This window comes from Toxotes jaculatrix, chromosome 19 (assembly GCF_017976425.1).
Source record: "Toxotes jaculatrix isolate fToxJac2 chromosome 19, fToxJac2.pri, whole genome shotgun sequence".
Classification (NCBI taxonomy): domain Eukaryota; kingdom Metazoa; phylum Chordata; class Actinopteri; family Toxotidae; genus Toxotes; species Toxotes jaculatrix.
The window spans coordinates 13,666,655-13,683,589 of NC_054412.1; the positions used below are offsets into that span (position 1 = coordinate 13,666,655).

General features: G+C 42.1%; 2 protein-coding genes across 2 annotated transcripts; one reads left to right on the forward strand and one right to left on the reverse strand.

Moving 5' to 3' along the window:
• Positions 1-1,787: 1,787 nt before the first annotated feature.
• On the reverse strand, positions 1,788-5,315 carry mgat2 (alpha-1,6-mannosyl-glycoprotein 2-beta-N-acetylglucosaminyltransferase). The gene is made up of 2 exons (XM_041065211.1): positions 5,162-5,315; positions 1,788-3,652 (listed from the first exon to the last, which is right to left on the reverse strand). Exon 2 carries the CDS (start codon positions 3,394-3,396, stop codon positions 1,984-1,986), a length of 1,413 nt encoding a protein of 470 aa, XP_040921145.1. The 5' UTR covers positions 3,397-3,652; positions 5,162-5,315; the 3' UTR covers positions 1,788-1,983.
• Positions 5,316-6,375: 1,060 nt separating this feature from the next.
• rps29 (ribosomal protein S29) lies at positions 6,376-7,571 on the forward strand. Its single transcript, XM_041064587.1, has 3 exons — positions 6,376-6,519; positions 7,007-7,106; positions 7,460-7,571. Exons 1-3 carry the CDS (start codon positions 6,458-6,460, stop codon positions 7,466-7,468), a joined length of 171 nt encoding a protein of 56 aa, XP_040920521.1. The 5' UTR covers positions 6,376-6,457; the 3' UTR covers positions 7,469-7,571.
• The last annotated feature ends 9,364 nt before the right edge of the window (positions 7,572-16,935 follow it).

Here is a 16,935-nt window from a genome sequence, read left to right on the forward strand (position 1 = left end):
ATATTATTAACTTGTTAGCAAATGCTTGTTAATATTACAGAGCAAGGGTTATGAAATCAAACCATCTTTCTAACTCCACTTATGGTCTGAAAAATTCAAGTCTACTTAAGTCAGTGCCAAGTCAAGGTTCAGAATTTACCTGCAATGAAATATTTATTTTTGACCGCACGCTCCAGTGGCTTATTATTCCAGACTTGTATGCAGGCGGAAAGGAAGGAAAACACTTTCTACTCCTAAAATACTTCATAAAAATGATTAGACATCTAAATGATAGAAGGCAGTAGCTTATGGCCTGGCTGTTTGATTAAGATAGTGCCCATATTTCTTTCTCTTATACTAAATTTATTATTGACATTAAATGTGTGATTTAATGCTTTATTGCGATTTTCTGCTCTGCTTCATTGTGTTTTTCCCTTTTCATTCCTCCCCTCAGATATTAGACTGAGAGCTTTTGAGTGGCAACAGCACATTAGAGTTTCAAAGCGTCCAGCATCAGTTAACCATTAGTCACTAAGAATCAAGAGCACAGTGCCACTTCCTCCTATTCTCAATTCTATTCTAAGCCCTGTCCCTTGAGGTGCGGGCCCAATTACTTGGCCTCCACCATGGGAGCAGCTGCACAATTTGCCAGTCACGTGACCTCAGCACAGAAAGCCCCAGCATCACGTCTTCACACTGCATTAGGAATTAAAAGTTCACAGGTAGGAAGTAAAGTGGGACTTCTGACCCTGCAGATATTCTGTTTGTGACAGAGCAGGCTCTGTTAGGCTTCCTCTGTGTAACAAAGTCCTGAGCATTTGTCTTAGTGAACAACTATGCTGAGGATGTATGCCTTACATTAAGCACGTCATATTTAATTCATGCAATGTTTAGAAATTTTTACGTTGAGAGCACACTCCCAGAAAAGCCTCCAGCAGAGTCAGCCAGAGGATGCATTTAATGTGAACTGTATGGAGAGTCCAGTCAGCAATAACTTCGCAGTTATTCCACATTCTGAACAGTGTGCAGAACCGATTGTTAAACATTGCTGTGAGGGGGGGGGGGGGGGGGGGGGGGGGGTAGGGAATCAATGCAGCTTCAGAAAAGCCACCGAGCTTGGGCCCCAGCGGAAACCATCGATACTGAGCTGTGGTCTAAGCACTTAAAATGTAAATGCATCTTCAATAGCGACAACATGAACAAGAAAGTTGTATCAGTGTCTTGGGATCACTCCAGGTGCAACGCGCGCATTTATCTATGAAATCAAAATCTCTGCAGAATGATACAGTGGCCTGAATGGGCATATTCTACGAGAAGTGTTAAACTGGACAGTGACGCATTGCAACAAAACGAATGCCCCGCGCGGGTCATACACTCCCTCCGTACAACACTGTGGTTTCCTCCATGTGCCCTGTGTTTATTAATGCTGTCCACCTTTCTGCAGTCACAGGAGTAATGAGACTCTTTGTGTGCTCTAGAAACCTGTTGAAGATAAGCTAAGTGGGAGATTATTTAAACGGAACAAGGTGTCTCAAAGGATCTCCTTTGATCTCAGCAAATTTATGTGATATAAATAACTCCAAATTAATTATGCATGCACAGTGGGATTGCAAAGTCCACAGATTCACCAAATTTATGACTGCCCCGATGAGCACTTGCCTGCTCTTTCTGATTTACCTCTATTTTTGGTAACTTAAAAGTAACTGGACATATTTTAATCTGGAAGCTTTGTTAGAGAAAAACACAACAATGTATTGTTTAGTATGTTATTGTTAATTACAACTTACAAAACAAAGCAGACTTGCCAGGAATCACTTAAATAATTCAATGTAAAGACATATTTCTGTTAAAGAAGCCAAAAATCCAACATTCGTCTTTATTTTGAACAGTCCAATAAAACAGGCAATATGAAGAATAGTCCATAAAGATTTACTTTTAAAAGGCTCTTTTCTTTATAGAGGATGCAAAAGAGACAATAATATATAATAATAGTAGCAATTAAGGTCACTGTAATCGAACATAACTCTTGCAGAGTTCATGGTCCCTGATATCTCCCCAGCCCCCGTTTTTCACGTGCGGGGCCACCCCTCCAACCCCGTTGGCAGGAAGTCTCTTTGTTATCAGGAGGTTTTTAGGGAACAGCTGGTTCCCGCTGCTCTGTAGGATGTTTTCTATCTTGGTTTTCTGGCTGATCGGCATGCAAGAAGCCTTCTTGTGGTGCATGCCGCAGTCTCCGGCGTGGAAAATCCGAGGCGCCTCACTCACCATGACCTTCCAGTAGGAGGGCAGGCAGGACACAGTCAGGTGTTGTAAGGACCAGTCCCAGTTGTAGTCGTCGTACGTGCAGAACGTGTCGGTGCACTGGATAAGCTTCTGGTACGTCTCTCTGCTCAGAGCCATCCCCATGTTGTGCTCGGTGGACTTCCAGGCCTTCACCTCTACCTTATTAGCTTTGCTGGAGTAGCCAATGTGGCTGTAGCTCCCCAGCGAGAGGATGTCGCAGTCTGTGCACTGCTCCCGTTTGAGAGCTGACATCAGCTTTAAGAGATGGATAAAGTCCGGAGACAAGTAGTGGTCCTCCTCGATCAGCAGGACCAGACCCTTGTGGTCTTTCAGAACCCGGACCCTGTCCCATACAAAGTGCAGCTTCCACCACCAGTGGTGCTTGGTCTGGGAGAACTTAGCCTCACGGTAGTGGCCAAACGAGTCAGGGTACTCTGCGTTGATGCATCCCAGCTTTAAGGCGTCTTTTTTGGGAATGTCTCTGGGGCAGTCCCTGGGGTCATTTCCAGGGAACTCCTGTGGGTACAGCTGAATGCTGAAGGGGAAGAAAATCTGAAGGACTTGACAGAAGTCAACTGAGGCCACCACTTTATTTATCTCAGGGGACCAGTAGTCATGGCTGAATATCAGCAGTATGCTCTCCACACCTCTGACCTTCCGCAAACTGTCCACTAATAGCTTAAGGTAGTCTGGTCGGTTATGGACCTGAACCACCACAACCAGGTCGTCTTTCTGTCGCGTGTTCTTAAACTTCTCCTCATTTCTTATTGTCTGGTCAAAATTTAGCTGGAAGACGATGCCACGGTAGACTAGCGTGGTGTTATCTACCTCTGGCTTGGGTATCTTCTCTTTATCCTTCGCTTTTTCTGGATGTGTGTCATTTGCTTGTATAATAGGAGGTGGAACAGGTGCCCGGCTGACCGCAGGTGTGGCTTGCACCTGGATATGGTTGTTGTTGATGCTGCTGCTACTGCTGCTGCTACTGCTGCTGCTCCTCCTCGCCGTCTCCACTTCCTTGGGGAATGATCCACCGTCGTTCTTTTTCTGCCTTCCACTGCTCCAGAAAGCTAGGCCACAGACGACAACCACCAGAGTCAGTATCACCACCTTCCTCTTGTAGATTCGGAATCTCATGATAGGGGGTCAGCCTCTTGTGACAAGAGAGAAGTCGATTGTAGAGAGACAAAAAGCACAGGTTTGCAGATGTGAGGGTGTGCTTTGCACAGGGAGCAAGCCTGATTAAAAACAATCTGTAATCAGGCTAATTGTTGGCAAAATGAACTGTTGCTGTAAACATGGATCCCGGTGGAATGTCACTGGTGGCGGATGAATATTCCATAAGGCATGACGGGTGCTGGGAGGCAGCAGTGTTGCAGTGTGCATGAACCACCTGAATGAAAAATAAACCAGGAAATAATAAACTGAGCAATATGGTTAAAGTAATGATTAAACTCTTAAGAGGAATATTTTCCAAACACACAACATGTTAGAGTATGGCGAATATATGTAAAAACAAAGTAATCCAACTGATGTTCATGTTCATTACTGGCCCTAAAGTTAAGAATATTGTATCAAACTACTGCTACTGAGGTCAAGGATGAACTTTCACTCCCACATTCGTACTTTTATTTTATGCATATAAAGAGTATAGTGCAATAATAAGTGTTTTTAATTCTAACTACAGCTTGCTCTGAGTGAATGATTAGATCATATAATGATGGCGTGATGTCTCAGAAATTCAATAAACTATAACTGTCCAGACCTACTGGAAGTACATTTGCTCTAATAGCTAATGTCACATAACAATCCAATTGTCTCTATGGAAAAGTATCACAAAAACCACAAACATGATTTAATACATGCCTCACCCCAGATCACCACTTATTTCTATTTCCTTCCTCCCAATACTTCCTCTTTGGTCATAAGTGCTGATTACAGCTCACTACCTCCTTATTTCCTTCTACATAAATCTCTGTCCTTAACTGCATTACAAATATTGACTAGTTCCTTCTGCTCAGATCTGCTGAACAAACTTCCATCTTTTATTTGTTGTCAAATTAGCGGCCTCTCAGGCTTCCTACCTGACCCCATTCACTGGTCGTCTCCCTGCCTGGAGACTCTTCAGTTGAATGGTCACAGTGTGGCACTAACACTGCCTGGGATAGGCATTTGACACCAGCTGTATTTGAGTCTGTGATAATATAACTGAATACGTTCCTGGTATCTGTTATAAAACTCAACAAGGAATATCAAATGCTACCAGTAAGCATGTAGTTAAACATATTAATGTTTAATTTCTAGCAAGCTGATAAGATGGCAAAGCTATCTGAACTATATATTTCATACATTTGCAATATGCATGTCCCTCTACGGTTTTCCATACACTTGCAGCTCGCCAAATCAAGTCCATCGTTTGCTCTGCAGCTGAGTGTGCTGCTGTTTCAATCCACTGTTTCATTTACCACCAACAGAACAGCTGTATTCCTCCAATGTCTGCATCTATCGCGTTTCCTCGCTAGTGTAAATGTGCAATATTTCACTTGAAGCCTACTACGGTTAGTTTTTCTGTCCCGAATTGGCCGCTGTCGTGCAGACAATCCCGAGCCAGCGACCGCTTTAATCGATTTTAACGGGAGATGCCGTTACCGTTATGTCGCCGACTAATAGGAAATGCTAACGAAGAGACCGAAAACAGCAGTTGACGTTTCAGTTTTAACAGTCTTATCGGTTTTTTTTAAACAAAACAAAAAAAACAAAAACGAGCATCACTGGGGGAAAAAAATGCTAGCCCCGTAAGTTAGCTTCAGCTAGCAACTTACAAGCAACGCGTCCAACACACCAAACCTCGTCAACAACAGCGTCCATGGCGAAGCAGAACAACCACATTCACACTAGTCACCTAAAACTGGAGTTAGCCGATGCGGTCCTTTCACCGAGAAACATCAGTACGGTGGCGTCCCATTCTCCTCCATACCTTCCAGCAGGCTGCGTGGAAACGCAACTATCCAGCTAGCTGTACGATCCCCAAATACGGAACCACTGCCAGCCCCTGCCGCTGTCCCACAATGCACTGGTCCAGCGGGGGGCACCCGTGACACCCTAAATATCATGTATCCCTGCTGCTGACAGCCTTCCTGGACTCAACGTGGGCTGGAACAGGTTTGCTATGCCTTTAAGTAGCTCTCAAGTTTATACCACTGCTTAATATAAAAACATGTATACATTTAAAGGGCACATCCACAACTGTTTCCCAAAACAAAAGCAAAGCATCAGTCCTTTAAATGGTGGGATATTTTATTTAACATCATTATATTGAATATTGGGCTTACAGCTGTGTATGAGATTAACTATCCTAGTTAAATCGCTATGGGTTCTGTCACAGTGACCCAGGGGTTGTTCCATTATTCACTGCCTATGGAGCAGCTCCAGGTGTTGGCTTATTCATTCCCAGCAGTAGTTTTACAGCTGCTTTCACTGCTCATATAGTTTGTTGATGCGAATTTGAAAATGATGAAATCCTCCATAACAACATTATAAATAGAATATGTTTAGATTTTTTTTTTTAAATCTGTATAGTTAAATATAAAAGTATTAATCTAAGATCGGTCATGTCACACACAATTACTAAAAGGGTATATTTTTTAGATCTTATTATTTAGTTTCACAGCTTGTTTTCAGATTGTTACAAACACAAACAAATCATTCATTCATTCATTAACAGATGTACATGTGCATGTAAAACTTCTTCTGCTTCTGGCAATATTTTGTTAAAATAATGCTCCTCTTTGGTGATGTTATTTATATGGAAATGTTATTTATTTTCATCAGATCACATCTATTGTCTTTTAAACGAAATATTGTCCAATTTGTTAAAAAATAAATGTCATATTTTTGTCACGTTCAACGTGTAGTTAATCCTCTTAAAATGATTTTTATTTATTCAGTTAATCCGATTTTGATATTATCAGCTACAGTATGCGCCGTAAATGAACTTTGACCCCTCCACTCAGCACTGTGACAGTGTTTACTGTATGTAACGCCCCCTGCAGGCCGTCCGGTGACATGCTACAGTTCGCTCCGCCAGTAGGAGGCGCCACATGTAACCTCCACAGTCGGAAACACTGCGTCTGACGGCATCATCTGCGCACGCGCGGCCTTCTTTCTTCCTTTCCGACACTCGAGCGAAAGAGACAAGATGGGCCATCAGCAGCTCTATTGGAGTCACCCCAGAAAATTCGGACAGGGATCCCGATCCTGGTCAGTTCTGCTTTTAGTGCGTCAGTTATCGACATGTGAGATAAAACGAGCCCGTTTTGATGTGTTTGTGACTTCCAGTACTTGATAATTCATCACCAGTCGCGCACCGCATGGGAGCTGAGCTTGAGCTAATATGGCGGTCGAGGATGCGCCTTTCGAGCTTAACAGCTCTACAGTTGTGTTCAGTCCGCCGCTCACTGTGCTTGATATGAAACTGTCCGTGTTGAACATCTTGAACTATTAAAAGGCGTTTACGTGTGATTTGTGGAGGTGGATAGTATAAACTTTCACACTGGAAGCAAAACAGTTATAGATTTAGAGTCGGTACGTGTTGAGCTAGGCTAGGGATAGCCGTGATGCACAGAGAAAGGCATACCGATGATTCCCTGTGTGAACTTCCGTGTGTGTAGTTTTTATGAATGAATGGTAACTACAGCCATAAATGTCTTGTCTTGACGAATTAACACTTCTCTGTTTTGTTTTTCAGCCGGGTATGCTCGAACAGACACGGTCTGATCCGTAAATACGGGCTCAACATGTGCCGCCAGTGCTTCAGGCAGTACGCTAAAGACATCGGCTTCGTCAAGGCAAGTACTACTGTCCATGTTAATGCAGTTAATTTGTTTATTTTACATTTGACAATATATCGCACCTTAGCGCTGGTAAAGGACAAGGTTATGTTGTAGCTGTGTCGTAAAGACTCATTGTAAACCCTGAAGCACATGAACACAACTTATGCACTAATATATTTAGTTGAAACTTTAAAGTTTTGTCAATGAAATTCTCTCTTAATGATCAGGTTTATAGCACATATTTGCAGGAACTTAACATCCTTGTTAATAGAGTAATGCATTCATGTTTCAGTTCATTGTCAGTTAATGTCACTGAATAGTTGGGAAACGTTTGCACAGTAACTAATATTTTCATTATTTCCACACAGCTGGACTAGATGTGTTGCGCTGTCACATCCTCAGATGGGTCAAGTGATCTCTGGAAGGCTGGCCAAGATGGGATAATTCGGCACTGCAAATAAATCTTTTTGTTTTGTCCAAGCTGAATCCTCTGTGTTTTTATTTATGCATTGTTGTCATTATACAGGATAAAATTAAAGTTATTAAAATGAGGGAAGATTGTAAATGTCCTAAGTTAAACAAAAGTGGTCAGTTAACTACTTTCTGGTTAAAATAGCTTCACAGTTATCACAAAGGTGGATTCAAAATTCAAACTCAGATTACCTTGTGTTGCTTCAAGTGGCGTAATGTGCCTGTGCAAATACATAGATGGGCAAGAAAACAATAAGAAAAGATTATTTGTTCCAATGTAACAGTAGATCAGTCATACCTATCTGGTGAAATCAACCCATGCAGCATGGATGACAAATATATCAGTTGGAATCTTGATTTTGAGGTGTTTTGGGCAAATGTCCTTATCAACAAACCTTAAAGGGACATTTTCAAGTGTAATCAATAGTGCAATCAGAGGCTGTACATTATAACAGCATTGCTGTGTGAAGACCACTGGTGATCTGTAGCAGTTGCAAAAATTAATTTCCAAGTCAGCATGCGTTCACATGATGCAACATGTCCTCCTTACACCCAAGAATCGGTAACATGCTGAGATATTTTTCTTGTTCAGAATTAATGAAATCTGATAGGTCCCCCGTGGTGTGTCTTAACTACATAGTGTCTTTGGTTCCCCGACTTTAAACTGAGTAAGCTCAGCAGTAGCAGCATCAAGGCACATTGGCAGGTGGGATTCTGTACAGATCCATATATAAAGTTTGGCCAGGATTTACTGAAGTATTTTTTTTTCCCTAGTTTGTCTTCTGGTTTTAAGACAGAGAGTTAAGTGTGGAGCACTAGATGGCAGCAACACTTCACATTCATGATTCAAGGCCAGTGACAATGAAAAGCTTTGCACAATAGGACTTACAAAGGGTAGTTCTGTATTCAGATATTCTTCAGAATTCATCATGTGTAGTTTACCATCCCTTTTAGCCATTCTCATCCAGCAGTTATAAAAGCTTAATTTAAGGTCTTGTTTGCGACTAGTGTTCAGTTAAAGAGATTTGTATTTTATTTTTTTTAGGAGTTCATTTGAAACGCTTATGATTCATGCTGAATCTGTGGTGTATATTTAGATCATGCCTTGCACTTTGGTAATTTATCAGCTGGAGTTTTGGGATTGGTTCTATTTAAACTGAGGCAACAAATAAATTATGTTAGGCAAAGTCCTGTTTATCATAAATAACATCTATTTGTGCTCAGCAGTATTAAGATGAATCTTTAAGGATCCCGTTTGGGAAATTGGAAATGTGGCCAAAAAATAAGCAAGATTAAAGCATAAAAAGGAGGTTATATACACATAAACCTACAATTTCAGCACTGTAGCGTGCTGCTTAGAAATGATAAGATGTATGAAAATGAATGGAAGTGTGTAAAATCAGAGCCTGTGTTATAATGAGGCAAAGAAAAATGTTCTGTACACACAAAATGAGCAATATGCAGTAGCAATGAAATAAACACGCACTGATGAAGCAAAAGAAAACTTTTAATGTGACAGGCAGCATGTACCTGTACAGGATGTACTTTAAATCTAACACATCGTGAAATTCATAGTGTGAGGAGTTGAATATCATTATCCCATAAAATGCTACAAATGAAAGCACAGCATGTGCAGAGGAGTCTGCAAGGCTCACATGCATTGCTAGATGCAGGATGTCTGTGTGTGTATGTGTTGTGTAAGCACTAACTCATATTCATAAAGAAGAGGTTGTGTGGAGCATCTGCATTAACACAAGCTGGCAGTGGCTGGAGCTATTTGGACAGAGGGAGCTGAACACACAAGTGCTGCATGTTGCATCAGTCCGCTATGGAGGCGGGTGGAAGGTGTTGTCTTTGATGTTCAGTAAACCCAACAGGTTGTTTCAGAATACTTTCCAAGACTTTTCTAACCACCTGGAAGAAAAAATATTCTGCATCTTGGTTGCAAGAAAAAGAAGTGTCCCGAGTCAAGATTTCATTTCCTGATGCAGCCAGCTGTAAAACAAAATCAAAATCTCTGCACTTTTTGTTTTAAAAATGTAGAACTTTTTGTGGCCACATGGGGGCAGAAGAACTCCACACCTGGCTGACAGATAGAAGACCCCACTGACATATTATCACCTAATTAAGCTGTGACGCCTCAGGTGTTTGCCAACACTTGCCTGTTTACACCTCTAGCTGACATGTAGCAACATTAGCATTTATTTAAAGTTGTGTTTCTCACTACTTAACAAATCTAAGTTTAATATTCACTAGTTATTCTTTGCCTCTGGCTTGAGAGTATATCTGTGCCTTTGCGTATTAGCCATTCATTCATCTTCCTTTTTTTTCACCAGCTTCACTAACTTTGTCAGTTTTACAGCTGCCAGCTGTTGGAAACGGGCTTGAAAAGGGTACTCCAGTGATTTAGTACTGCATTTCAATAAGCTTGGAGGGCTCACAAGAGACAAATTAAAGAAAAGTATTGTCAACATTGAAGCAGCAGAGGCTGAGATATTCTGACTTTAGGCTCTCGCATGTTTTAAGTGCCAAAACTGGATCCTGCAGTCCCCCATAATCTTTCAAACCCCACTCCTTCAGCTCAGGCTGACCATGTTGACACCATCAGTAAATGTATGGGGGCCACAAAACCAAATCGAGCTGAAAGAGGCTAAAATCCTGCAGTAAAGCTGCATGCTTAAAGGATGACTCCCTGTGGGCTTGTAACTGCGAGCCACCAATTTCACATCCTTTCTTGATTTGTTGTACGTACAAAAAAAATGTTGCTCTGTGCATTTTTAAAATATTCAAAAAATGGACATATTTGAGCCAAAAAGATCAAAAGATATATTGATGTCAGCAGCGGGTGTTTGTGCATTTCCGATGCCTGGTGTTACTCTGAATGCTGATGGTATGTACATGTGGAGGTAAATCAGTTATTGTGGTGACAAATGTGGTTCTGAGGGACTCCACGTGTCCACCCATGTGTGCGTGTCGCTTTTTCATGCTCCCTTATAAATATATTACTGTGTGCACACTCTGCGGTTATAGCCTCATCTTAACATTGAAAGTAAACCTGAATAAAAGACTAGTAGGAGCAAATCATAGGGGAGTGCTTGTGTGATGGCTTGGGACCCAAAGTCTCAGTGCTGCTCTGACTGACTGCCAGGCACATCGCAGAGGTCTCCCATCCATCTCTGAGATTATAGGGAAAATAAGTGAGCTGAAAACATTACGGCGCGCTGTTGGCATGGAAACATTCCTGTGGGTTTACCTGCTTTCAATTGTTAGACCGAGAGGCACTTCTTGCCACGAGGTTCCTCAAAAGGGCTGTGAACAAACACGCGGCTCATTCATGCTCTCCTTCAATTTCAACTGAGTGGGTTCGGTGCTGAATGAGCGATGGCAAATAAAAGAGAGAGAGAGAAAATTACAATAAAATAAAATACGAGCTGCAGCCCGAGAAAGAAAGAACAAACAGGAAAATTAATTGGAAAAAAAAAGAGCACCAGTAAATGCAGGAGCAGTTGATTTGGTGAAATTATGCAGTGACTAAGAGGCTGTGGTGTAAGCAGCTCTAAGTACTGATAATTACTGGATGTTTTGTTCGTGATACTCTCATTTTCTTTGGGCAGTAGTAACTCCAATGTTTAAAAAAAAAAAATCAACTAAATAATCTATTTATTTCTTTTGGTAGAAAACAGTGCTATCCATAGCCACAAACATCACCGGAAAACTGTGTTTTCTGGGACATTTCCCCCTCTGTTTTGGTGCATTCCCTGGAGAAGTGAGCTGTGCACTGCACTGAGCTTTATTACAGTCCAATATGGAGCACCTGGCTGACTCAGTTGTTCCAGTCAAACAGCGGTTAATTCTCAAACCACTCCGCGGAATAAGCATTCTCCAGCCACAAAGCCTCAATTTAGGCTTAGATGACTTTAGCAAACATTAATTCCTCTAAAGATTTCGAGGGAGATTATGGAAACTGAGAATTGCTTTAGCAATGCACACAAAACGGCCTTTATCCGCTTACAGTCGGCCGTGCGGTCCATATTGCAACTGTATTGCACCGCGGAGAAATGTGCAGGTTGTTTATCTTCAGGCTAATGTCACATGAAATGGTATTATGTCAGTACCATCAGCTGCACATGAAAGACTCCCAGGCAGAGTAAAAAGCCTTTGACTCTTTCATGGCTGATAGGTCACAGCAGGAAAGGCACAGGTGTAATTAATAACACTGATGATGGCTGCTTTCCATGTGGGTGAGCTAGTTCCAGGGTCCTGCTGCATTTTGGCTCAGCAGAGAGGCTTACTGGGAAAATTCAATGGAACCCAGCCATTGTTAGTGTTATTAGTTGTACACCTGTGCTTTTTTTCCCTTGCTATGACATGTAAAAATGGCTGTTGTTGAAAAAGACCTATTATGGTGTGTTTTCTAGTCCCAGAAGAGGTTGATGTCTGTTAGCTGAGTGTTTATTGTGACTCTGCAGATACACAAGACGGAACCTTTGAAATTTTATTTTTCAGCATTTTTTTGTTTTGTTTTGTTTGTGACTTTGTGAAACACTTAAATCGCACAGAGCCCTCATATGCTTTTCCTGCCTCAACAAGTCAGAAGGACCTGCCTGTGATAATTTAGCAAGATAACTTCAGGCAGCAATAAATGAGAGTTTTAACAAAAAGAATTGCAAAGCCAATGAAGCAAAAGCAACTCTAAATGCAGGGTACAGGAACATAATTTAGGGGGGAAAAATGTCAAAATCTGTCAAGTGCTCAGACTTTCAAACTCTTATGCCTGTCAAAGACTGATGGGTGTTGCCATTATTTCAAAGTTGTAACCAGTAGTGTCTTGTGTCTCGGAGGTGTGGCTCTTAATGAATGTTTAAACATAACAGGATGGTACGACTGTGATGACATGACTAACAACAAAGTTCCTGGAGATGATATTCAAAGCAGGATGGTAATCTTGCTTTTAACTTTTAAGACGGTCATGGAAAATAAATAAATGTACTCAAATTATGCAGCTGTAGTACAAGTTATAGAAGAGCTGAAGCAAGATGTTTCTTTGTTGGTGACTGTGCCAAAATTTAGTAGTGTGCATGCCTTCAGAGTTTACAGACCAGAGAGCAGAGTATCGACCCGTGAAGCTCAAACAGCTGTACTGTATAAACATAAAATTGGCACACTGAATATTAATAGCCAGGACTCTTACCTGCTGGATGGCTGGAGAATATGGAATGCCTCACCTCTGTGCAAAGTTAAGTGGATGATCTGCTCTTACACCTCTCAGTCACTGTGTAATTTCACAGCTGAGGTGATAAGTGCAATGCCAAAAATGAAAAATGTGTTGCTTTCCAAATATAACAAATGGGGGAAAAAAAGGATCTTGCACATTTCTTTTTGATGTTCAGCATGTGTCGTAATGGTTGGCACAATGGTAAATTTAGTAAATTACGCTGTGCGTGCAGTGGAATCCATGAAACACAGCTGATCCACAATGAAGGCTGAAAGCTGAAACTTCAACCTCATATATTTCATCAAGTCATGACAGCAAAACCTAGGTTTTCTGCATCCTGAATTTTAAAAAAAAGCCTTAAACTGGTAGGATTTAACATCTCACATTAGCTTATATGACACCATCCCCTCACAGGCCCAAGAGTGCAGTCAATAAATCACTGTCTGCTTGCCGCCATCTAGTGAAAAGATGCTGCAAAACCAAAATACACCTGCAGGGGCAGCGTTGCATTGCAGCTGAAACTTAGAGGCAGAAGAGAGAGGAGGCAGGAGAACTGGAAGGTGAGGTGACAGGAGGTGTTGTTGTGCTGCTCTCTGGGGAGGAGCTCTCCAGTCTCAGTAATAAAAAAAAAAATAGAAAGAGAGAGATGCAGAATGGTAAGAAGCAGCCTTGATCAGGCTGTCAGCTCAGGGCATGTCTAATTGAATACGCTATGCCATTTGAAGTGGAGAGTACAGCTGGAGGAGAAAAGAGAACCCGGCATAGGGCAGGCACAGCGGGAGAGCAGCCTTCGCCAAACAAAAAAAACAAATCAAAGAGCGAACACATGAGATGTTCAAACAGATAGCCCTGATCTTTGCCCTGTGTTCGATGTCTCCCACTGTCTTTGTGCATGTGCTGTTGGTGGCTGCAGAGGAACATGTGAGAGGAAGTGGAAGCGATGCAATGAGTCTGTCGTGAAGGGTGGTTTGAGGACTAAGTGAAAGGTGAAGGAGAAAGAATGAAAAAAAAAACCAAAATCATTATCAGCTCACATTTTCAGTCTGATTTAAAAACACCTAATGATGAAAAAGGAAGGTTTTAGTCATAAATTTGAGTCAAAACAGGTTAAACAACCTCAAACTCTGCTCTGGTGAATAATACGATGGTGGAGGTCAGTGGCTGGTTCAGCATTTGACCGGCCTTGCCATATGTAGCTTAGCACAGCTCAGTGCTTAGGGGAAGTGGGGGGAGGAAAAAAAATATTACTCATAAATGAAAAAGATCAAATAGCGCCATTTAACAATCCGCAGAGAAATGGTGTCACGGAGGACCCCGTCTTTCAGCTCTCCTCGGGCTAAGAGGATGTGATGTCCTGTCAGCATTGTAATTTATTTCTCGCACGAGTCATGGCTGGGCAATCACACTGCATACTTTACTTTACTGGGTGGTCTCTTGTTATAATCCCCCATTACGGTCATGCACGTATATGGTACACAGTCACCGAAGCAGAGGTATGAATATAGGTATATTCATGCTTTATGCCTTCAAGAGACTAGACATAACCATAACCCTTTATGTGGTATGGAAATATCCACCCATAACCATGTCTGTCAATCTCTTTTGTACACTGGTTTGGATGTTAACCTTTAAATCCACAACGCCTGCCCTGAATGTGACCCATGCTAACGTTTTTCATTACCCACATTTATGAATATCTGAGGCAGCCTGAGTGGAATTGAATATTTAACCTGATTTGCATGTGTATTGTATTGTATTGTATTGAAGTGCATATTAAGAAGCAGCACAGAGGAAGATGGCAGGAGGAGACGAAGCAGGAATGACGGACTGATGTGTGGTTTCCTTTTTTCTGCAACAGCAACAGGTAGACATTTGTTTTTGAGCTTCCTCTGGACCCGAAATTCCTCCGTTGTTTGAAATGATAAGCAGATGTTGAAGATAGTGAGTGAACAGCTGCCACGCACTGATCTTATTAGTGGTTGCTAATTCTTTCCAGTGCGCCTGGAGTTGTGAAATGTCTGTGTCTTTGCCATCCAATTGTCACGCTCTGCTACTGCTTGGCCTTGCTGTCTCTCTGCTCACACGTCGGCGCTAGCACTTCTAATCCAGGAGAGAAAATGAACTGTCACGCATGTTTGATTGTTAAAAGTGGCCGCTGGTTTCCGTGACAACGTCTCTACTGGTTGAGTGTGGAGTAATGGTGGGCAGACAGGACTTTTTCATCCAAACCCCCCCCCTCCTCTCTCTCTCTCCCCATTTTGAATATTTTGAAGGAGGTAATTCAGATGGAGGATGATTCACTGGGTGACAATGTGACAGATGCAGCTCTATTTTTCAGGATGAATGTGTGAATGATGCAGCCGGGGAGGATCAGAGAGAGAGAGAGAGAGAGCGGTATAAAAAAACCATGCAGCTCAGATGGAGGCACAGAGAGCAGACTTTCCTGCTCACTCCAGCTCTAGCCCTTCTTGCTTATTTTTTTATTAACCCCACTCCTACCATAACCATTACGCCTCTGGCTATTACGCACAACATCTCCGTGGTCCGACCAACATGTCAGAAAATGACTGGCATTAAATATGACACAGAGTCCTTATGCCATCATTGCAGAGAGGGCCATTTTCCTCTTGAGTGAAATGGAGGATGGCCCAGAATGGATATATTTTTTGACAAAACAGGACTAATGCGGACTTTGAGTCATCTAACTTTCACATTCTCCCACCTGCACTTATTTTTATTTTCTTTTATTTTTTTATCAGGAAAGCACACTGAACCGCTGCCTTTGAGGATGCAGACACACGGGAGGAAGACGAGTTCTTTCATGAGACTGATCACCTCCGTCCTGTGGCTGGCACAGTTAGTGGCCGCTGAGAGCTGCGTTTGAAGTGCAGATCAACAAGTGTTTGTTGTGGAATGTCGACTGGCTGGTACCATCTTCGGCCTGAAATGCCATTTTGACCTTATACCACTCACGGCTGATTATGTCTCTCTCTTTCTGAAGCAAAAGCCTCCCTTTATGGATACCTGTGTTAAGAGGATGTCTTTCCCGCCGTCAGCCTGACAGAGAGGATTCTTAAGCCTTTCAAGGCTGTAATTTCAAAAGTAATGACATGGTCTTGTGGAGAACAGAGCTTTAGATAAGAGGTTATGTAAACTTTAACTACATATTATTCCACACCATAATGCACCGTACGGCCTGTGCATTTTTATTCCCTGAAATCGCTTCATGTTCCTTTAACTATAACGTTTTGATATTTTCCTTGACTTCAGGGATCTCGAGAGGTTAAATCACTTGGTTACAGCAAAATGGTTTCTTGCCCACAGCAATGACAAGTAGAGGATTAAGAAGTCACGCGGAAAAGAACAGTATAGTGCGTTGTTGTTTGGTGCTGAGATATGTCTCTCCCAGTAGATTCACTGTCTGTTCGCCTGCGGCATCATGACCTGCCCACTCTCGGCTGTGTGCCGCTGCTGCCGCTGCTGCTGCTGCTGCTGCTGCTGCACTGGGATCCTCTCTGCCTTTATTGATTCCAGCCTGTCCGCCCACCAGAGGATCCGATACCAGTTAACATGATGCAGAGTCCACATATTTAGAGGCTGGAGGGTATCAGCAGTCCAAACTCTGACTGGCGTAATTGAGAGTGATAGGGATCAGTTAGAGCCAGGTTACAATTGATTAGGTGTGTGTGTATAAACAGAGACATCAATGGAGACAGGTCAATAGAAATTATAAGCATTTTAACAGGCACCACTGAGAAACACCAAGAGTTAAGAGGCGGTATGGATTAATGCCAAGGCCTGATTTTAGCACTTGTGAACGGACAAAAGTGCTGGTTTCTCTAGTTCCACTACTATTATTTCTCAGATAACAAGACAAAGACATGTCAATACGCATGAACCTGGTGGAAAATTATTTATTGAGCACAGTGTTGGTGCACATGTGGACATCCAGGTCTTTGTGGTCCAAGGCTGGGGCAAGCATGCCTGCTCAAGCATACTGTGAAAACAAGCTTCTATGAAACCATCGTCCTTTCCCAGGTCCAAGTTTTTCTTTAGTTTTACTGCTCTAACTATTGTTTCTGCCATGACTACATGCACAGTTACTGGGACTAGTACTGCTACGAGTATCTGGCTGACTTTTACACTTCTTCTGCCTCT

What these genes read in the sequence shown, in the direction of transcription:
- mgat2 (XM_041065211.1), bottom strand. Translation starts at nt 3,396, where the DNA reads ATGAGATTCCGAATCTACAAGAGGAAGGTGGTGATACTGACTCTGGTG.
- rps29 (XM_041064587.1), top strand. Translation starts at nt 6,458, where the DNA reads ATGGGCCATCAGCAGCTCTATTGGAGTCACCCCAGAAAATTCGGACAG. An exon ending in GGACAGGGATCCCGATCCTG is followed by an intron (nt 6,520 to 7,006) that starts GTCAGTTCTGCT and finishes TTTGTTTTTCAG; the next exon opens with CCGGGTATGCTCGAACAGAC.